This window comes from Chaetodon trifascialis, chromosome 16, assembly GCF_039877785.1.
Source record: "Chaetodon trifascialis isolate fChaTrf1 chromosome 16, fChaTrf1.hap1, whole genome shotgun sequence".
Lineage (NCBI taxonomy): Eukaryota > Metazoa > Chordata > Actinopteri > Chaetodontiformes > Chaetodontidae > Chaetodon > Chaetodon trifascialis.
Window position 1 is genome coordinate 7,181,422 of NC_092071.1, and position 22,720 is coordinate 7,204,141.

The window sequence follows — 22,720 nt, forward strand, 5'->3', positions numbered from 1 at the left end:
ACATAAACAAGAATGATTGTGATATATGGTATAACGCAGGTGTACTGACTCGGTGTGCCGATGTCCTTGGCAGTGCTCTTCTTTCGGAGAGGGTTCAGTGGGACCTGGACCTGAAGGACTTGTGACACCCTGTTTTGAGTTTTTGCTGAGGGCAGAGCCGACCGCAGAGACACTGGAGACATATCTGACTTGGTGGATCGCCTCTCGCTCAAGTTCTTAGACACTACAACCATAGGACGAAGCAGAACAGAACAATGTTACTTCCCTGAAGAAGTAAAGTCAATTTAAAGAATCTCACATTTAGGTTTTATTAAACCACTCAGACAAAAACCTCATACTATTGCGTGCATGTTTTGTTCTTCAGTGGGTTTAGATGATACAGCAGATGCATGCTTCAGCAGCTATCTATGAACAGATCGATCGATTAATTCCTGTTCTCTTCTGCAAGACATTTGCAAATGCACTAGGTGGCAGTGCAAGCCAATAAAACAAATGTAAGCTGCGTCCAGTAAAGGATATACTGTGAGATCAGTAAAGCAGTCTCAGTTTCAGTGTTACTCACAGGTGCTGTAGGACAGCTCGCACTGCAGGGACATGATTTGGTGTTTCTCCTCGTCCGTCTCCACTGTCAGGTTGGACAGGTACTGCTTCACCTTCCTGGCCATCTGAGCGTCTTCGTACAGCTTCTTGGCATTGAGAAGCGAGCTGCGACGGACTCGCTTCTTATGGGCGCCGCCCTGAACGTCCAGCATGTTGGAGTTGGTGCTGCCCTGACTCAAAGACCTAATGAATGGAAGACAGAGGGAGGAAGAGGAAGGGAGGAGGATCATGAGGAAAGGCAGAAGTAAAGAAAGTAAAGGGATGTGGAAGGAAGAGAAAACAGAAGAAATGCAAATCAAAGAGGAAAAACAAAGAGGCAGATTGAAAAAGGGAAGGAAAGAATGGCAAAAAACAATCAGTCCAACCACCATTAACACAGGCACAGCTACGTTATCATCAAATACCCCTTCTACTGTAAAATCTGCACATCTGTCTTTGTGTTGGAGCATAGCATTTTAAAACAGGACCATGCAGCTGGGGGGAGGCAGCTCTCGCTCGTGTGCCATGCTATCACAGTTACAGCAGAACATTCTGTCAGATGGAGGCAAAAAGGGTTAGGGAACAAACGATGCACGACATTCGATATGGGGAATATTACGCCGGGATGCAGATATGAACAAACACCAAACCTGAGTCAAATAGTATCTGTAAATATCTCTCATGGTTTGTTTTGCTTTGCCACTGAGAGCTTCAAAGTTCATACTTGAGCTTGTAAACAACACGATCTCACCTCAAGGTCCATCTGATACTCACTTCAGAGCTGTAATGGACTGTGCTGGCATTTACATGCTGATTTGTGCTTGTAGATTTGTCTGTATAATCGTTAGTGTGATGGAGGTTTAGTGTGTAAATGGTTTCAGCATCTGTTGATTGCTCTGTGTGCACCCGCCCAGGGACTGCAGACAGAAACGAGCTAATCGCTAAATTTGGCATAAATCATCGCCTGTCATTTTGAGAGTCTTTGTTTAATAAAGGCTAACGACTTTTTAGTAACTGTTCTGGAGCTTTTCGAGCATATCACATCTTCATAAGCAGCAGCTGGTTCAGCTGGTTGCCATGGAATTGCACATGTTCATGCTTCATTTTTCTGAGCACTTCAAGGACTTCTCGTTCATGGAAACTTGAGAATCTACAGCTCCATCTACAGCTCTCTAGAACAGATACTAAATGGACCTGATGTGAGATTGTTTTACTTTTTATAATTTGATGCCATTATCCAATATTTATGAGAAATCTGTGCAGTCACAGGCAGCCTGTCTGTGACTCTTTGCTGATAGTTTTGTCTGTAAAGCTGTGCTGGTTTATGTTCTCATTGGCTCAAGGAAAGAACAAAAACTTGAACTTAAACTTGAACTTAAATGCCAGAAATCAGAAATTTCAGGCAATTTTCTTGAATACCTACAATCACTATGCAAATCTGTTCAGACCCTCTTGGTAAAAACAAAAACTAAGTGTTATTTCAAGCTACTATGTGACTCAAACAATCTGATGAACAAACAATTAATTGGTCAATGATGGACTTCAGTATGGTTCAGGTGAATGGGCACTGCAAATGGAAGGGTTAATCACACACAAGCACAGGCAGACACACATGTACACTCAGGTATAGTGGGGGGGGGGGGGGGGGGCATGCAGAGCTTATGGTGGTGGTGGGGGTGCAGGGTGGATTGAATTTCTGCTGGTCCAGACTGAAACAGGACGAACCCGGTACCAGGCCAAACTTACCCTAAACTCTTCCACCTCTTCTTCCTGCAAGCAAGAGGCGTGAAGATTGAAGCGTGACTTAAAGACAAGTTCAGGGGTCGGGGTGGACAAGACTATGTAGAGGTCATGCCACAACAAACAAACAGGAAATGACTGGAGATGAACGACACCGGACACATGACATCTCCCCATATCAACCTGGAGAGTGCGTGTTACGGCCTTGTGCATCACACACTCGTGAAAACAGGTCGTTGTGTCTCGTACTGGGGTTTTTGTAAGAGCTTTTGTCACATTTGATGGTGTTGAAACAAGATTTTTAAGTCTTCTCTGACATCTTGAGCTTGTAGTATGAAGGGAGTGTCTGCAGGGGGCAGTCATGCACTGCAGCAGTGACAGACTGTGATAAACACACACAAACTGAGTGAACTACACACTGCGGTTGGCATCAATTCTACCTCACTTCCAGTCGATCCCCGCCTTGTGTCTTTGTGCCGTTACATTCCAGCAGAGGAACACGATCGAAACAACAAGAGCCGTGAGCTGGACAGGAAGTGAATGGGAATTGATGGAACCAGACCTCGAGTGTGTGCCTGATCCTGCTGGTGAAGGATCCAGGTCGGCTGGTGGAGGTATGGTGTGTGGTGGTTGCCCTTTTGCTCACATGTGTACTTGTCTGTAGTAAAGGTCCCTTTTCTAAAACCTGTAATCTACCTCTCCACTCTCTGCCTTCATGCCTCTTTCTGAGAGCTGCAACAGTCTAGCTGATGGGAAACAGGAAGAGTCAGTTTCAAAGATGCACAGAATTGAAGAGGTTGATGTTGTGGTAACTTATTTGTCCACAGCAAATTGGTTGGAGACCGTCCTTCTACAAAAATCAACCATTAATTGGGTCCTGTGATGATTTCTGAACCACCTTGGGCTCCTTTCCCAACACTTTCTTCAAAAAAGCTCAAAAATTTACATTTTCATGACATCAGCCACTGAAGTTCTCAGTTTTCCTGGCTTTACTAGAGAGAATTTTGAAAGCGACACTTTTGATATAGCTAATTAAGCTGATGAAAGCCCCCACAGAGGTTTTAAGTGACCCATATCTATGAAACTGGCCCCAACAGCATCAAGTAACAAATTGGTTCATCTTGAGAATAAAAGGTTTTGAGGACTCTTGGCATCAATAACAACCAACCTCTGTCTGAACATGAGCGCAGGGTCCATGTTGGCTGAGGTCAACCGCACCACATGTCTGATCTCCTTGGCGATCATCCTCAGCTTCTCAAAGTTCACAAGACCGTCTACACTGGAGTCGTTGCCTGAGAGGAAAAACACGAGCACAAAACGCACAAACACATGCAAGAACAGTGAGCGTGAAGTCAGCTGTCAACATGATAAAGGAGATAAATGATTCATATTTTGGGACATTTGCAAGAGCGCAACAATATTTCTAAGTCGAATCTTCAAAGTGGAAATCTCCTTGTTCTGGCCGCCTTCTTGTCGCGCCTCCAAGAGATCAAAGTGGTGTCTGTCGTTCACACTGAGTCACGTTGGGCCACTTGAGAATTTTTAACAACTTGCACAATTAGGGAAACTTTCTTTTCAATTCCTAACATGGCCGTACATTTAAGAGAAAAGCTCTAAGGAGAAGTCAGTTTGGGTGCTTCTGACCTGAGTCAGTGTGATATCTTAGAAAGGCACGATGGGGAAGCAGAAGTAAACCTTCTGAGTGAGACTGAAAATGACCTTCTGCACAACACAGAGGAAGTAGGGGACAGTAAACTACACGGGATGATGTGTAAAGCTTCAGAATAGGCTTCAGGTTTTAGCTTACAGATAATTAAAGGAAATGTGGCACCACGTGAGCAGCTCACACACAGAAAGAAAGGCACGTTCTGGGTTCTCCACTGAGCCATCTACCTTCATGCAAGAAGGTGAGATCCTTCTTGACCACTGGGAACAGTGGGATGATGGGCGGTTGCATGCTCTGGCTGCTCAGGATGTTCCGGTACTTGGCCATGTTCCTGGACGGGTCGAAGACGTCCTGCAGGTCTCCAAACAGCTTCTCGTACTTACTGGGCAATTTCTCCCACGAGCTCCGCAGCCGAGCCACCGGTGCCAAATTCAGGCCGCTACAGGAGGGAGGAGAGAGGTGCAAGGAGGGTGGAAGAGGGGAGGCAGAGATAAATAGGGTATGGTGGAAAGGAGAGGGGGGAGGATAGAGGCAGAAATGAAGAAGCAGAGGAGGTAAAGGAGGGTGGAGGAGACAGAAAAAGAACAGTTTCAGTGTTTGATATATACATGCCAATCAAAACCCCATACTGGCCTCTGCTTAATCACTACTTTTTGAGCTATGTTCAGTGAGCGAGGTCTCCATTTTCCAGAGCAGAGGACCCCTTGAGGTGAAGTCATCCCTGAGCAGACTCATTTAGACAGCTGATAATTATGACTGGCACAGCATTTATTTCTGCTCTCGTCTTTCATTTTCTGTCCAGCTCCTGTCCCTTCCTCTCTGGCTCCACTGCTGCTACTACCTGTCTGAGCTTTCCCCACTTTCCTCTCTGTTGCTAGACTTCTCATCTTACATCCAAATCCCTCTCCTGGGGTCTCTCTTTATTTCTCACCTCATCACATCTACCAATTTGCCTTATTTTTAAACACGTCACCGCATCCAAAAATAATCCGGTGTGTCCTGGATAAATGATGCTGGTGTAGGCGAGACGAGCATGGTGCGTCTACTATAAAATACTGTGGGGAAACCCTGCATGTTATCTTTTTTACACACACGCACGCACGCACGCACGCACGCACGCACGCACGCACGCACGCACACACACACACACACACACACACAGCGGCAATGCCCCTGTCGCCAGGCAGGTTATGCATCAGAGAGCCATATGTGCAAGGACATCATGCTGTGAGGAGGAGTGTAAAGGAACATGGAGGTCAGACACTCCTGTCTTAAAGTGCCTTTTACAGCAGCGAGCATCAGACTGCTCAGCTCCTTTAACTGAGACCAGATCTAAAGTGGGCTTTTTTTCATGTGAAACACTTTGTGCATGTACTGTCTTTGCCATAAAGCACTTGAAGCTGCATTTCTTGTATGAAAGCTGCTATGCAAATAAAGTTTAGGATTATTTTTACTATCACTATCAAGACAACAGCTTAGCATGTGTGAGACTGTAAAAGAAACTGTACTGACTTCAATTAATCAAAACATATTAGATCCAATAGTTATAGCAGAGCTGCATCTTCATGCATTCATATTTAAATGTATGCTGCAGCATAACAGCATAGCATTGCAGCCCATATCCTATTATTTATACTGTAGATTGAAAACAGCACACTGCAAAACAGACGTGTCTAAACAACCTATTAACCAGGCTGAGCTACAGAAGGAACATGACTTGCTGTTTTTGAATAATTACTCTGGGGACTGGGACACTGTTGCAGCAGTAAATGAGCAAACACGGAGCAAGAAGGAGGAGCTGGCGAGCGGCATCATCTCCAAGTCCCACTAACACAGTCTGGCAGTGAAGCTGTAACGATGCTGCTGTATGTATAAAAAAATAATTAGCTTAGCTTAATCGTAGTCAGGATGCACAACAGAAGCTTAACAGCTGAGGTCATCCTCTGCTTTCACTAAAAGGCTCCACAGGATTCAGAAACGTCTTTTATTCCAGCCTTTCATTAATGTTTGCAGTAGTTTTCCTCACTTCTGTTATTTCTTATCTGTTTATTTTATCTCCTTAATTTTTTAATTTCATGTAATTCAAAGGAGAATTCATCACGCAGCCACAGCCCAAAGTATTTGTAGGATGTCGTCTGTTCAAGCCATTAAAAGCACATATACAGGACACGGCAGATGGCTGCAGAGCATTTGTTTTGGTTTGTTTTGTTCTTTGTTGTGTTCTTGCTCTTTGTTTGCGGAACACCAGTTTAAGATCAATAAGGACCAGCAGCAGGACGTGGATCTGCTTGTAGATTTGATATAACAGGAGATATATAAGGCGGCAGTGTAGAAAACGTATCGTCATCTGCATCAAAATGACATTTAGGATGTTTTCAGAATATCAAGTAGAGGAAAAACTGAAGGGAGGATTATCAAACCAGCAACGTGGCCATAAAAAAACAAATACACACAACACACTCACAATTACCTGTTAAGCCACACCAACACACATGAATATACATGTATGCACACACTGGTGCGTTCAAACACAATCAAATCTCCAAATTCATCACTAAAGCACAATACCAGTGCTGAAATTCCTCCCCTCATAACACGGCTACAGCACACACATCCTCAGCTCAGCCTAACAGCCAAAACCACAGCGGCCAGAGGGAATTAACAACAGCAACAAACAATAAATGCAGCCGTTGCTATGGGACTCTTGGGACGCTGTAAGGTTGCTGAGGCAGAGTCTGTGTGGTTTGGGAGAATCGGGGCTCATTCAGAAAGCTGGCAGGAGGAGGAAGAGGAAGGGAGGAGGTGAGGGAGGTTCTTGAGTGGCCAAAGCTCATTTGGCAGAAAGCAGGAATTGCTAGCTGTCCTCACAGAACGTAAATCCTGTCTTTGATGCTACTTTTCCTCTACAACTGAGGCAACAATGAGGAATATGATGAAACACTGTGTCACTGCACTTAATTAGGAAGCCAACGTGCACACAAACTCTTCCCACAGCTTCTACGCTGAGCCCACCTGATTATAGCGAACATGGAGTTGAAGTTCTTGCACTCTCTGCAGTGCAGGGCGATCTTGATGAAGTGCTTGATGGTCTTCATCCTCTTCAGGGCGTTGGGCTCCTTCAGGATCTCTGTGGCCACCCAGAAGGTCTCCTGGTTTATCACCTCCTCGAACTGTTTCAGATTGCCGCTTCCCATCGAGGAGTCTAGTTTAAACAAGTCGTCCACGTACCTGGAAACCATGACGAAGACGTTAACCGTGAAGCTTTTTCTGAAGTTTGCTTTTAAAACTGCCACACAAATAAAGTGACCACAGTCATAGAAACCAATCAGAACATTAACAGCTCCATACTCTGTGGACTCGATGTTCCTGAAGAGCTCAAAGTCTCTCATGGAGAGCTGGGCAGCGACCTCCATGGTGCTGAGCTGCAGCAGAGAGATCTGACTCTCTCTGAGGAGATCCTGAGCGTCCTCGTCTGAACACAACGTCTCCGTCTCCATATTGTTCTTCAGGTAGTACCTACAGGGAGGACAGCAGAGGGAAAAGAGGATGAGACAAGGATATGTGTTAAGGAACTATATTTCTCATTTTTTCTATAAGTTATTCATCTGTACAATTCTCTGCCATCCCAGACATGTTTGTGTATTTTTAGAGCAGCAGGTACTGGGTCTGCAGTGCCCTCAGATGCTTTAACACAGGCTGCAGAGGCAGACAGGTGGGTGGACAGGATCCAGTTTTTCATGCAGCTGTAACTTTCTGCTCATATTAAAAAAACAAACAAACAGATAAATCTCTAGAATGTTCCTCTCATTCACATTTCATCTTAAAGGGCCACGTTTTCTGTCTGCAATTTAAGATTAGTTTGAGGAGGGGGAACAAATACGGATGATATTGGTAGATTGTGGCCATTTTTTACCTTGGGGTAAAGAAACAGAGTGAGGGGCACTCAGCAAAGGGGAGGCAAGAATGACGACAGATGCATGAGTGAGAGGAAAGACAAGAGCCATTTCTCTTTTGCCTCAAACTGCAACAGTTTTCTGGGAGAGCTTCCAGCCGAAGGCCATCTCTCTTACCTCGTTATGTGCTTCTATGCTTATAAATCTAAAACCCTGCATTTCCACTCTACTGGAGCTGTGATGTGGTCATGTAGGAATGCAGCACCTTAGTGCCCCGTAGACCTGCAGCTCTCAGGGCCAAAGTGCTGGCATGGATATCACTCTAAACTGGCTGCTGGAGAGAGGAGCGGCGAGCTTAGAGATTAGAGGATGTGAGGTGAGAAGGTCAAGCTAAACTTCCATTTAGGATAAAGCACAACACGTTTCACACTCAGACAGAAGTGGCTGCTATTTAGAAAAATCAAAAGCAGACCCGAAGACTGAATGTACACATTTCGATTTGAGACATTTTAGGACTTTCTAAGAACCTGTAAACACAATAAACTAACACAAGTTGAGGAGAACTTGTGTGGAAGCGTGAGGAGAGGAGAGGAGAGGAGAGGAGAGGAGAAGAGACGAGACGAGACGAGACGAGACGAGACGAGACGAGACGAGACGAGACGAGACGAGACGAGAGGAGAGGAGAGGAGAGGAGAGGAGAGGAGAGGACAGGAGAGAGATGGAGAGGACAGAAGAGAGGAGATGAGATTAGAGGAGGCGATACAATACGGGGGGGGGAGATGAGAGGAGACAAGAGGATTAGAGAGGAGAGGACAGAGGTGGAGACGAGAGGAGACAAGATGAAATGAATGGACACATTGGTTCAATTTTCTCAATTCAATTAAAGTTACATTAATAAACTGAAGACTTGTGCGGCAAAAATAAAAAATAAACACACAACTCTGCACATATGGAGAGGAGACTAAATTAATGATGGACAAAGTGGTGCTAAGTCACTGGAACTAAGCCAGTGTAAATGGCCATTGGTGGTTTGTGTGTGTGTGAGAGTGTGTATTTTGGCAGTGGTGTGAACAAGGCTGCCATTGGCTTGGCCCGTCTCCTGTTAGACTGTCTGTCAATCATCAGCTGAGGAGAGGGAGAGAGGCGGAGGAGGCGGGATACAGAGATATATTTGCCTCCTGCTCCTGGAAACTACTGCAAACTCTGCTGAGTACACACTACAGGTACATGCTGCTGACACTGCACCATGTATATGTACACATGTAAAAATACTGCCATACATGACAGTGTATTGTCAGTTTGTCAGCAAGACGAATTATCAGTGAAGGCAAACATTGTATTTTGCTGTGAATGACTACTACAGGATAGAATGAAGTATTGGAGAGAAGAGCTATCCATACATGTTCATACCTTCATAGTAAAAACAATCTTTTTCCTACCAATATTTCACAGTATGACATTTGTTCCCCATGCAGCTCAGCCATAAATCAAAAACACAGGGGGAGCATCTTATAGCTGGTTGAGTGTGTCTCTGTTCACACGTTTGGACTTTCTCAGTAAGAATTTGTGCGTGCAGGAGCATGCTTGCACTGATACACAATGGCTGTGTAAACACAGTATTTGCATGTCTATCTGTGTTTGGATGTGTGAGCGTGTATAAGAAGGTGACAGTCTGTATCTATATCTTGCGTCTGCGTGTGCGTGCGAGTGTGTGTATGAATAATTCCAGACGTGCCATGCTGTCTGCCGAGGCCCCTGACAGAGGATGAAATATTCATGCTAACCTAGTTGGGAGGGGACTGATGAGGGACCACGGGAGACCAGGAAGAGAGGGAGAAAAGTGTGAAAAACTGACAGAGGAGCTGGTTTTAAGGCAGACTTTACGGCTGCAGTCCAATTATCCTTCATGTCCTACTAACTTTCATCTTAAAAAGGGAATGAGTCAGGCATCAAGGCGACAGCGTGATGCACCACAGACTTGGAGACATATTAAAAAACACCGTACCGGCAGTGGCGCTTTGACTCAAAATAAACACCCATCATCACACAAAGGCACTTGACCAGCATTATATGTGATTCACTGTGAACAACTAGCAACTAAACACGTTTCCAGTGCTTTAACGGGGCAATGCGCCACCTGATTTATTCATTCCACTGAACTAGGACAGTGGCTCTGGATCCTGCTCCTCTGCACCTGGAGCCCTGCTGGTTTTCAGTCGGGCCATTTACTCAGGAACTGATTTACACTTTCTAAGTGAATTAACAACACCACTGAACAGTACCTAGTAAAGTCTTGCACTGGGTTCCTCTGCTATGGCTACACGTCTATTTTCAGAATAAAGCTGCAAAACGATGAGCACCGTGTGGCCTTGCGTAGGCTGAAGCAAACCAGAGATAATTTGGAAAAGAAAAGGAAGGATTCTGGCCTTGTAGTCCAAGCACTGCGGGTTATTGCTCTGGTTTAGTCATTCAAGTCTTCAACAAGACGTAGGTCTGTATAAATGTTCCGCTTCCAGCTGCTTTCTGTCCAAAACTCCCATTGTGGATCTGCTGTAAATACTGTCCCTACTTTTTTCCTGGACCGATGTGCTTCCCTGACCATGAAATCCTTCCTTCCTGCTACATTAATTCTTGTTTGCTGCCATGTGTACTTAATGTTGGAGAGGCAGAAACACCCTAATGTCCACCACAGTCGGGCTGAGGCACACGCATCTTTAAATGTTAAAGAAGCGTTTCTCACCTGCCGTTGAGCTGAATCCGGTCAGCCAGTTTGGACAGCTGGTCGGGCAGGCGGCGCTGTTTGATGACACCCTCCGGGCTAACGGACACCTCACACAGGGAGTAGGTCTCGGGTGCTGCGATGAGGCTGAACTCGTTGACGGTGTGGGCGACCACATCCTTGGCTGTAGTGTCCTTGCTGATGATGATGTAGCAGCTCTGCTGGTCGGCCTTGAACACCCGGATCACCTGGTCTGGGATGTCTGAGAGTGGAAGAGAAAAAAGGGAGAGCTGTCAGTGACGGAGGAATGGACGAGTTGACAGTTACAGTATGTGGAGGCCAATACTATAACAAAAGGCAAAAATGCAATAAAACTAATGAAGTCTACGGCACATAAAAACAGTTTCTCAATTTTTGTCTGTTTCATCTGAAGAGGTGCTAGACTTTCTCCTGTGTACGTGTGGCTGTGTAAAAGAGGAAGTCTCTAAATGAGGGAAACTGCAGTTGACTATTGTTGCTGACATTTTGGAAAGCAGTATAGCATCTGAAAGCTAAGTCAGAAGTTCACCCATCATGCCAAAAGGTCGTGCACCCGGTTATGAAATGAATTGATGATGTAACCTGAAGTGAATAAAAGCTGCGATTGGTGTAATGCTAATGATGGTTCTTGCATGCAAGCGATAAAAGTCGACTAAGAAGTGAAATGTTGTGCTGACTCGTATTTGGATACACGTTTTCATAGAAACAGACAAAAACTGATATTTGAGTTTCCACGACACAGGAATGTCATACAGAGGATCCATCGATTCTTCATTCTTTAAAATACTGTCAAAAAAGTTGGTTCTAACTATGATCCTGCCACTCAATGGGCAGATCACCAATCATACTCAAGGGTAATGAGACGGTATTTGGGGTGGGCAACCAGATTTCAGGACACTCCCCTGCACATTGAGGGTTTCAGGTAACAAAACTGTTTCGGAACAGACTGGCTGAGCTGAGTACTCTCCTGCCACAACATCTCTGGTGTAAAACCAAATGGGCAAAGGGTCAAAGACACACAGATTTTAGGTATTACAGTGACTGATATTTTCTTGTTTACTTACTATAACTTACACTTACAAGCGTACCAATGACTTTGCTGAACTATCCAGCTGTTCAGCCAAATCAAACACTCTGTTTCATCTTCTTTCCAGCCTCGCTCTTGCATAAATCCAGTCAGTCTTTCTGTGAAGCCGGATTTTTAATGAACTTGCATCCTGATGTCACATCTGGCAACATCTCTACATGCTTACATTTAGTTCAAATATCATTATTAGAACTTTTTATGTTGTACAGTCTGTGCATAAATCATACAGACTGGACGTCTTCTGCTGTTAATGACCATGGAGATATGTGTGCATGTGGCATGATCGATGAAATCACAGGTTACTCATCTTTCACACGCTCATTTAAAGCTTATGCAAGATAAATACAAAGGACACATGCGGCTAGAAAGGAAACAGCAGTGTGCTTGGAGCTGCGTGACGATGGCAGAAGCAGCAGGACTCTCACTGTAAACATGCATGTGGGATCAGGGACCATGATGTGCACACATTAACATCTCTCACTTTCTTTCTGATATATGACCTGGTCAATAATTAGGCGTTTGAGTTCGACTCAACATTATAGGAAAACCTTTTATAAAGATTACGATGGATCTGAAGAAAAACATAAATCAAAACACACTTTCTCCATTCAATAATTAACCATTTAAACTTAAATCATTTACTGAGCCGCATTATGTAATGTACCACTTAAAAGCTACGAATGCAACGCTGAATAATTCATAACAACAATAAAACTGCATCATCTTCCACAATGACCCTGTTTTTCACGTTAAATGAAATACCTTAATACTGTTTGATTGATTTAAGACGATGTTCAATAGTGAGACGCCAAAGTAAAAGCTACAGTTTCCTGGGGCGGCTGATCCCGGAGCAGCTGCACGCGACACAGTGCAATGTGTGTTAAATAATGGAAATGTTCCCCCTGAGTGAAATACTGCATTAAAGATCCCTGTGTTTGAGTAAGGAGGAGGGTACGGCCCATTAGCCACGGGCAGCCAAAGAGCTCCATCACGTAAACTGAAAATAGAGAGAGATCACGAAGAGATCATCTAGAAACAAAGCACAAGGTCTGTCTGACTGATGAGTGCGCATCCTCCTGTTTACCGAGCAGAAAAGGGTTAAGCGTGTTCAAAGTCATTACCTCCACCTTTATTAGCACACAGATCTCTCACATGTCCGACCGTGGCGATCTTTAGGCGTGTGTGTGTGTTCAGATGAAAAGAGCTGGGGCCGCTTTATTATCATCATCATTACGGCAGCGGCAGCAGCACAATAAGCAGAAACAAATTGCGGAAGGTAAAGTCAATAACAATAACGTTAGAATGCTGATAATCAATCACCTCGGCTTGTTTACAGAGCCTGTTGGTGTGTGTCACTGTGTGTGCGTATGTGTGTACAGGTTCACTGTATTTTCAATATCTGTGATAAATAAATGAAAGAATTGAGGATTATTTTGAGGGACGTAGCATCACTCTGGATGTGTATAAATGTGCTATTCTGACAGGAAAGTAGTCACGACTCTTTTTTTCTATTTCTACCTCTGCAGCCAAGCATTTTTCTAGTCTGAAATTTCTCTTTTCTGATTCTTTACATACACGGCACATTTATAAATGTGTACCTGCGTTGGTACAATGTGTGGCTTTAGCTTAGCTTTTTTCTAGTCTGCATTCAACCCTTCCTGGAATGTGCACATATTGATGTTTTGATGTTTAGGCTAATCTTGGATATGAATGACCTTTCTATGGACTGTGAGCTTATTGACTGAAATCACATGACACATGCACTCAAGCCAGTCGAATGATGACTGAATTAATCCTGAGGAAGGCGATACATATGCAGAAACACAGATTCTCAGAATGAAAAACACAAAGGCTGCGTCAGAGGAATAAGTGTGTTGCTGCCTCCATGTTGCTGCAGTAGCAGAGCTCCTCTCTTGTTTATGTGCAGCAGGGTGGTGAGGGTGGGCTGAGTGGAAGCTAAATGCTCTGTGTCTCATTAGCAGTGATTTGTGATTAGAGAGAGGGAAGCTCTCGGCTAAATAGCTGGCTATCATATCCGGGGGGCTTAATCATATTTAATCCTCTGGACGAACTGCGGCCCGACCTGCACACAGGAGGACAATCGCTGCCCATCCAGCCAAACATCCAATCAATTATCACCTTTAATAAGGGATCATTCATTTTCCTCAACACCAGAGAATTTATTCATGGACTGAAGCCAAAGAGGATTTCTACACAGGGAAAAAAAAAGTCTCAGTTTTTGCAAACACAGCACTAAAAGAGGCTACACATTTTCCGCAAGCCTCAGTCTCCTCCTCCTTGCCCTCCTTTCTGCTGTTTGCCAAAGCTTTTCCCAGTCACTCCATCATACAATCGGAAGACATAAATCACATGTGAAAGCATACAGAGCAGCAGAGGGCAGGGCATGATGGCTTGAGGCGCTCAGAGGACAGCGGAGCAGAGCAGCTGTGGTTAAACACCAGGGCTCTAACAAACACACACATAGATGAAAAAAAGTGTATCTTATTGCACTTGTTAGGAGGATGTTTCATTCCTGAACATCCCGCTAGCTAAAGCATTAAAGAATACGGCTGGTGTTATTTTACATTTTTATTATTATCATCAATCCCCCTGAGGAGACTTAAAGTAACAATAGATCTATCCGACTAACAAGCACTGTCTCTGTAGCCAGAGCTTGACATTACTTATGCGTCGATGTGATAAAAGCCTGTATTAAAGACACGATAAAGCCAAATGGTTGCATTAGGTGGAGCGTTCCTTCACGCTCTGTTTTGTCTCAGCAGCTGGAGGGACGTGTCGGTGGCTGTGTGTGACTGACAGCAGCCTGCAGGCTTAGCTCTGGTGCCAGGGGGAACCACAGACAAAGTACAAAACTTGCGCTGTAGCTTACAAGCCATGGGCAGACACTGCTCCGTCAGCGGCGCCGAGGAGTGAGGAGCCACACCAGCATCTAACCACACTAAAGTTACATTTTGCAGGTATGTTTACACGCTGTTGGATGTGCTGCAGCTGAGCACCTAGCCTGCAAATTGATGTTAGCGGTGCACTTTTTCTTTTTTTTTTTTTCAACAAGCTCAGGTTCAGGATGTGTATCCACGTTTGGAAGCTGTTACTCAAAGTCTGTGTTGTGTCACAGGCTGATGGCTCTGAGGCAGCAGGACCATCTGCTCCACCTATAATAGATTGGTGATTTTGTTGCTTTATGCAAATACGGTTTAAAAGTTAACAATCTGATTGGCTGTATATGGACGGGGAACTAATGGTACTCCATTGAGACAGGATGTGCCATCGTGAAGCCAAAAATATAATTTTACTGCTGAAGAACACATGGAAATATCAGCATTCATGAGCTGGTTGTGCTTTGAACTGCCACTGTTTTCCAGAAAGAAGAATATCACACCTTTACTTAAGTAAAAATGATAAACGTGATTACTTCAACCCTGAGGCGACCCCGTGAAAAGTGGAAACCATCCTTACTCTGATACTCAGAGCCTGTAGGAGGCAGTTTGTGGATGCAGAGATGGAGGGTGGAAAATTAGTTCATGGATGAAAGAAATAAAAAAAAGGGATGGTTTTTTACTGAAGCACAATCAAACAGTGGCATTGAAGGTGTGTATACTTACAGTACAGTCCCAGGGCTTGGCAAGCAGAGAGGAAAAAGAGAAAACACAGTGAATATGAGAGGAAGAGAGAGTGTGGGAGGAGTACAAAGAGACACAGTGACTGGAAGCATCACAACAGAAGAGAAAAGGGGGGAAGACCAGTGGAGTCTGTAGTTTAGCCTTAATCTGTTCATGTGAAACCAGAGGGGCTGAGAATGAGTCACCATGTCGACACAGGAACATCTGTTTAAAATCACAGCGAGGGAGACGCGAGAGCAGAGAGCAGGAGGAGAGAAAGAGACAAAAGAGGATCTGAGAGAACGACTCAGAGCTACGCATGAAAAGACACGTCGACGCTGCTGCTTTACTCAAAGAACCACAGAGAACAACACGGCGCGCCTCACTTCTCTAACTGTCTCAGCTTTCGTTGTTGAAAGCAGGGATGCACGGGATCTGTCCGACCAGCAGTCCAACACTGAGGGATAATTCATTCACAGTGATATAAGGAAGAGCTGTCACATGTAAGAACCAGGAAAGTTTTGCATGTCAAACAATTAACCAATGATCAAAATGGGCCAAAACCGTTGCTGACTCATTTTCTGTGAAACAAATTGATTGAATTCCTGCTTCTCTTCCGCTAAAAACCAACTGATGATTTTCAAGATTATTTTGTATGAAAGGCTGAAAAATGTCAGGAAGCATGAAGCACTTTGGATCTTAAATATTAATTGCTCACTTTTACTGAAAATGCCTGATAAAGTGAGACTAAAAATCTCTTTTCCAAGGATGTTCTGACCGAGATCGACTGCGATGAGCGGCCACAAAACCAGGTTGTGGCACCTTAAAACCACCAAAGAGCTGCGCTAAACCATAAAAATAACTACGACAAATCCAAAGCCTTACAACATTGGCAGCCATGTTGCTCATACTTCTCAGTATGAACAGCTGAGAGGTGATAGAGATGCATCAGCTATGCTAATGTCATTGCAGGTAGGGGGTATTACAAGGCCTGCAGAGCATCCGGAGTGGGGTCTACTTTGAACGGGCTGTTCGCCCCTCAACTATTAAATCTAATGGGAGGCCAGAGGACTAACGGAAACTTGATCTAATGGCGGATGATTAATGGGACCCAGTTGGTGTGTGTGTTTGTACTCTAGTACAACACAACCACATGTGATGTATGGGTCTACAAACTGGGGATCCACGTGCATGTGTGTGTATGTGTGTGTGGCTCATTGATGAATAGCCGGTGGAATAAATCAGGACCATATTCACTCTCTCGCTCTTTTTCACCTTTCCGTTTTCTCTTTCTTGTTCTCCCCTCTCTCCATATTTCAATCTCGCTAACGCGCGCGCACACACACACACACACACACACACAAAAAACACACAGAGGGAGAGCTCCATGTTAGCTTGAATAATAATGGGCGCAGAAACCCGTCTGACAGGAAAGGAATAAATAAGTCTTATAGACCAGGAGGTTAATTCTTGTCAGACGGATACAATTCTGCAACAGCTCTGTGGCACTTCAAAAAGAAAGACCCCAGGCTGTGTGTGTGTGTGTGTGTGTGTGTGTGTGTGTGTGTGTGTGTGTGTGCGAATATGTGTGTACACCTATGCTAGAAGCCTCCAGTTGCCTGCTTTGAGTGAGTGAATATGTGTTCCTTTGTCAGCACAAGTGAGCATAAGTGTTTTGAGTTTGCCTGTATTTCAAGGAGAGAGAATATAAAAGGCTGAGAGTTTGAGAAAACTGAACGTGCACGACGCCACACTTCTCATATGGATGCTTTATGTGATTATGTTCAAGGGTGACAGGTTGTCCGTATTGCGTCTCTGAGCGTTGGAGTCCTTCACTCCACAAGTGGCTTACGCTGTTCAAGTGGGGCTGAGGTCTCAAGTCAAGTGTGACAAACAGCTTTAGGGAAGAGGCAGTGGATTGTTTGAATGAGACACCTGAAATAAGGCCATGAAGGTCATGAACAACTGTGAGTGAGTCTAATCAAAGTTTTGCTTCCCTTACACACACAGAAGCAAAAATGATTCTTTGGCTGCTTTTAGGAATTCAGGTTTTGTCTTCGGTGGAGTACTTTCCGACAAGAGGGCAGTTTGCATCGTTGTGCTTTGGTTTTATCCTTTGTTCCACATTTGAGTGGTACTGACTTTCAGTTTAAGAGACGAGTTTCAGGCTGTTGAAATATGTTGGAAAACACAAATTAACCATCAAATGCATTTAGCAAGAAAGAAACAGGACATGAAACCTCAAAAAGCAAACAAAACCGACAGCAGAAGAATTCATGTCCACAGTTTTGTCGACACAGAAACGCCCTGATTTCATTTCTTACCTGCTGGGTTGGAGAAGTCGAGGACGCTGGTGGCCGGCTGCAGCAGGTCGGGGCTGCTGGACGACAGGTTGCCAGGGATGGGCATGATGGCCACGCTGTGGCGACACTGCTTGGTACCCACGATGCTGTCGTCCTGAGACTGACCCATGCCACCATCACTAGAAAGGAAAGCAAGAAAGGGGAGGGGGTGAAGGTTGGATTGGGGGAGAGGAGGTGGAGGGGTGGTATTAGAAGAAAAAGTGATATGAGAGAGAGAGAAACCGGAAAATTAGATTTCCTCCATCGAAGACTAACTTAATGTTCTAAAATGAATTTTCAGCTTTGATTTTGCAGCAGTAGACATTGTCTGAATGTTTTTTTCTTCCTTTTGTTTTATGAGTTTTAAGCACAAGTATTAGAATGAGAAACTATAAAAGTCTGATACTCACAACACTGCGGGGGGAAAAAAAAAAATCAAGAGATTTAATCAAAATGTCTACTCTTGCAGAATGACAACACAAAATATCAATATCACTATATTTGTCTTTTAATATGCAGCGGTGACACGGCTGAAATTCATCCATGAGGTTTCATGAATGGCTGGAACTGATAAGGAGCATTCACAGATAGACACACACAAGTTCACCAAACACACACACACACACACACACACACACACACACACACACACACACACACACACACAATGAGACAGGTGTACACGAGCTAACAGAGACACACACAAGCATTGCAAACAGCGGAGCACCGTATGAAAAGAAATGATACGTAATGAGGATTTTGGCTCATTTAGGTGTTTCCCCGTGTCTTTGCAGTGTGTGTGTGAGTGCAGCAGTCGGCCACATTGTGCTTCCAAACTGGACTTGAGAGACAGCCGCCTTTCCTACGTGGCTCCCCAGCGTCCGCTCAGGGATATGCAAACATCAACCTTTACATTAATGGTCTCATTAGACTGCCTGGATGTGCATACATGTGATGGAAATGGCAACTCTGAGAGACAGCCACAGACAGACAGGCAGCAAGTGGCCTTGCCTCAAATGATAAATGTGGGTTTCTGAAGGTTGGATAACTCTTTCTTAAACAGCTGTGGCAGCTTTCAGTGCAACCAAGGATCCTGCAGGGTTGATCAAGCCAAATTTGAACATTTTAATGCTGAATAGAATGCAATTCTACAACCAGTGGGGATGATATGACCTGGCATTATTTACCATTATTTCCCACTTTATTCAGTACTTCCCGGCAGCATGCAACGATAATTTCCAATCGTACTGTGAATCAGATTAGAAACATTTCACAACTATCATGACTGGGCTTTCTGAGGCCTTTTCTTTGGAGGAAACTGAATTAAAGACTTTTCAAGACCTGCAGATACCCTGTCAATCTAAGACTTTTAAGACCTTTAGCTGTATCTAGAATATCTAGAATAGCATGTTAGACTGAAAAACAGGCTTCAAGCATAAGAGCAGAGTAAAAGAAAAGGGAAGCAATATGAGCTGATATCAGCACTTCAATGTTGTGAGGATTTATATATTTAAATAGTTTGAGTGACAGTCTGTAATCAAGCGTCTGAGACAGAGAGTTCATCTCATCCTGCCTGCATACTAACGGTAGCTTCCCTCTAGCTGTGTGCGTCTGTACAGTATGTCCTGAACACGATGCAGTAATGCAGGGCTTCCACTAAGACAGCCCAGTGCTGCTGTAACAAAGCCTCTGTAATCTTCAAGTCACCAGTCGATAGGCACTGCACCGACAAGATGGAAGCAAGAGGGGAAGAAAAGATAGGAGAGGAAAAACAGACATGAAATGAGGGGAAAGGGAAAGAAGTGGAAAAGAAACATGTTGACGAAAGACAAAGGGCGTAACGGTGAAAGTGAGACAGCTCAAATGAGACTTCTCACATTGGTCGCTCTTAGCATTTCTAAGAAAGTCTAATAATATTCACGCCTTAAACGATGCAGGTCAAGATATATATAACTACAGCTGATGGAGACGAATGTGACACTCAGAGAAGCCTGACTGCCATCTACAGCAGTCCTGCATCCTGAACCACAGTTAAAATCCACAATCTAAATAATTTTGCTTTTTTAAAGACTAATTTGTTTGCTGCACATAATGAGAGTCCATTACATGTGGCGTTGACAGGGTGTCTGGCACAGAAAAGGCAAAGTTTTTGTGCGTACAGGTACTTATCTGGCTCACTTAAGGCCCAGGTGTGGCGTCTGCTCAACATTAAGAAACCCAAAGCACCTGCAGCCGATAACACTGCATTAAACCAAAGCCTCCCTGATATTTTATTGACTGCAGAATACAGCACATCTGGTTGAAGAACAGAATGTCTAAGACTGACAGCAGGAAGAAGTGGTGAACACAAATTTAAGTGGAGAGTCTGAATGAGAAGACAAAGAGAAAAAACACGTTCGACTCTGCTTAAGAGTGTGTTAAAGGAATTAGCATGAAATCTATAAATGCAGTCGTTGCTGAAGGTCAGTGGTGCTGTGTGTGTGTGTGTGTGTGTGTGTGTGTGTGTGTGTGTGTGTGTGTGTGTGTGTGTGTGTGTGTGTGTGTGTGTGTGTGTGTGCGTGTGTGTGTGCGTGCGTGCGTGCGTGCGTGTATGGCAGCCTGCTGTGTGCAGGTCTGCAGATGAGCACTGAATCAAATGGTTAGAGGATGGGGAGTTACGCAAGAGGTCTTACCCAAACAGGCCCCTGAAGCAGCGGAGACAAACGGGAAAAGAGACGACATTGAAAAGCGTGAAAAAGAAAAAGAAAACAAGCCCAAAAAACAGAAGCAGAGCTGTGCCGAAGTGACTCAGCGACGCAAGTGCAGCAGAGTGACGAGGCCCGCACACTTACAACGGCACAGACACACATGTCGGCTGACAGAATACACAACAGCTAAAGTTTGGATGCACTGACAGATTTGCTGAAATAAATAAGCAGAAAAATGTCAGGAGCAGCTTTTGAGCGCCAGCATCGATTCACACAGAGCACATGACAGGAAACTGAAGGATCTGTGAGGAAATCCAACGACTATTTGACCTTTTTCACAAGACATACTAGTGAGAGGATCTCCAGCAGGAAAGGACATGAGGATTACATCATCAGGAAGAATATGAAAGAAAGCAGAATTATTCACTGTGACTCACACAAAACATGCAAGTACAGAAATGAACTTCATCACTTGTACCTGGAAAGACAAAATGTTTCATCGAGCAATAATCAAGCATAAAAGTTAAAGCCTGGTATTTAAAGCTGCTCTTGTGATGGTACCTGAGGAAGACAAAAAGAGTCATAACTTCTTCTTCTTAATGATTCATTTATTGGTTTTGACAGTCACACCTTTCTTAACACGTCAGTTGAGAAATGGCACATTTACAGCGACGTTCAATGTTCCTGTAAAAAGTAAATACTGCTGCCGGTCTTGTGGTTGCGCCATTCTGTTGACCTCCTACTGCAGGTGGGGCTTTTTTAACTTAAAAAAACTGACTTCACACGTCTGTAAAATGTGTTAAAGAAAATGAATATTAGCGCCACTTTTTTCCGTTTTCATGACTAACAGCACGCCTTCACAACAGCTCATTAAAATACCGTTTGTCCCAGTGTTGCCGTACGCCTTTTCTATGACGTTCTAGTTTGTAAAACACAGTGGAAAACAAGGCAGAGCCCTGAACCTGTCCCTTATGGCATCTTACAAGTTCAGTTTATGAGAAGCACCAGGTTAATGGTCTATTACGCTATTAGAGAGCAACTCAACCATGGACATGAAAGTGCACCAATTATTTGAAATTGGTAGGCGGCAGCCTTTTGACCAGAACATTTCCACTCATGTCACCACAGACATTACTGACTTATATTCTACAGTAGATATAGTAGGACCTATTTTACATACATGAAAGCTATTTCTGTGAATACAGCCAGGTGCAGCAGTCGAGCAGTAAGACGCTGACGTCTTGTAAGGTGAACACTGAGATGCACAAACGCTCAATAACAGAACAGTGATTGCATCATGATTTAAGGCATGTAACTGTATCACAAAGAGGTAGAGAGGCTGGAAACGGCATCATGGGAGATGGGGTTACTATTTTATTGTCATCTCACTAAATCACCTCAGACTTCTGAGATAAACTGACGAAAGGCTAAAACCTCTGTCTATTGCTTTCCAATCTCTGCAATGTAAATCACCTGGGTTGGTCAATGTGGGATGTGTGTAAAGGTGCATGCGCAGGCCCGGACACCTTCATTTGGCAGAAAAACGACTTGTTTATTGCCAGTGTGTCCTTGTCATATAAAATCCTTGTCTGACGTGGAGCACAATGTCAGCCAAGAACAGGAAGAAGCCGCAGCAGCGACGGTGGGTTTGTCTATCAACGCAGGCTGGGCAAGAGCTCCTGAATTGGATTTAAAATTGTTAAACAAGGCTATGGCTTGATTTAAATTATTTGGAATATGTTTAAGAAGTGAGCCAAATCATTTAAATGTGGCCTTTGTGTGAATGACTATTTCATATCAACAGGAGTTACAAGTTTCATCCTTGTGAGAGCTAATGTGCCCTTACCAGTGAGTCCAGTGTGTGTGTGTGTGTGGGCGTACTTAAAACTGCATGGTATCTGAAATTACACCGTCCTCAGTGCAGGCTGTACGTTTGGTATACATACACACATACACACTACACTTTACAGTGTAGCTTCCCTTCAAATTTTCATTTGAAACAGGCACAGACGAATCCTGACTGACCCAAATCACCCATCTCATATCCATCCTCATCTGCAGCCCCTTTAATCAGCCATCAATTCCTTTGAACCAAAGAGTGGTTTGAATGGTGCCGACCAGCAAAATAAAAAGCAATGAAGACCCTTGTTTGGTCGATAAATAGAGCGCAGCGGAGAGCCTTTGGAAGCTGTGCATCGAGTCAGATCAATGGCCGTGTGATAGCGTTTGTTGCGTTTTGAGACAGAGCGCAATCAGTTTTCATGCAAACTGTGTGGCTTTGTGGGCATAATCACTGCAGGGCTGGAAACTGAGAGCGGAGACAGTGAGGGAGAAAAGCAAGGGACACG

At 44.2% G+C, this 22,720-nt stretch overlaps 1 protein-coding gene across 3 annotated transcripts in view; it reads right to left on the reverse strand.

The window, feature by feature from the left end:
* The window catches only part of rapgef6 (Rap guanine nucleotide exchange factor (GEF) 6), an 85,412-nt gene that overhangs the window by 11,399 nt on the left and 51,293 nt on the right, over positions 1-22,720 (reverse strand). The window contains exons 12-22 of one of the 3 annotated variants that reach the window (XM_070983561.1): positions 20,358-20,369; positions 17,668-17,825; positions 15,347-15,361; positions 10,619-10,859; positions 7,334-7,501; positions 6,998-7,213; positions 4,213-4,424; positions 3,488-3,611; positions 2,326-2,349; positions 563-783; positions 50-223 (exon numbers count right to left, since the gene is read on the reverse strand). In XM_070983561.1, the coding sequence (XP_070839662.1) occupies positions 50-223; positions 563-783; positions 2,326-2,349; positions 3,488-3,611; positions 4,213-4,424; positions 6,998-7,213; positions 7,334-7,501; positions 10,619-10,859; positions 15,347-15,361; positions 17,668-17,825; positions 20,358-20,369 (1,565 nt within the window). The remainder of the gene's footprint in view (positions 1-49; positions 224-562; positions 784-2,325; positions 2,350-3,487; positions 3,612-4,212; positions 4,425-6,997; positions 7,214-7,333; positions 7,502-10,618; positions 10,860-15,346; positions 15,362-17,667; positions 17,826-20,357; positions 20,370-22,720) is intronic. The other 2 variants (XM_070983559.1, XM_070983560.1) reach the window with 2 other exon arrangements.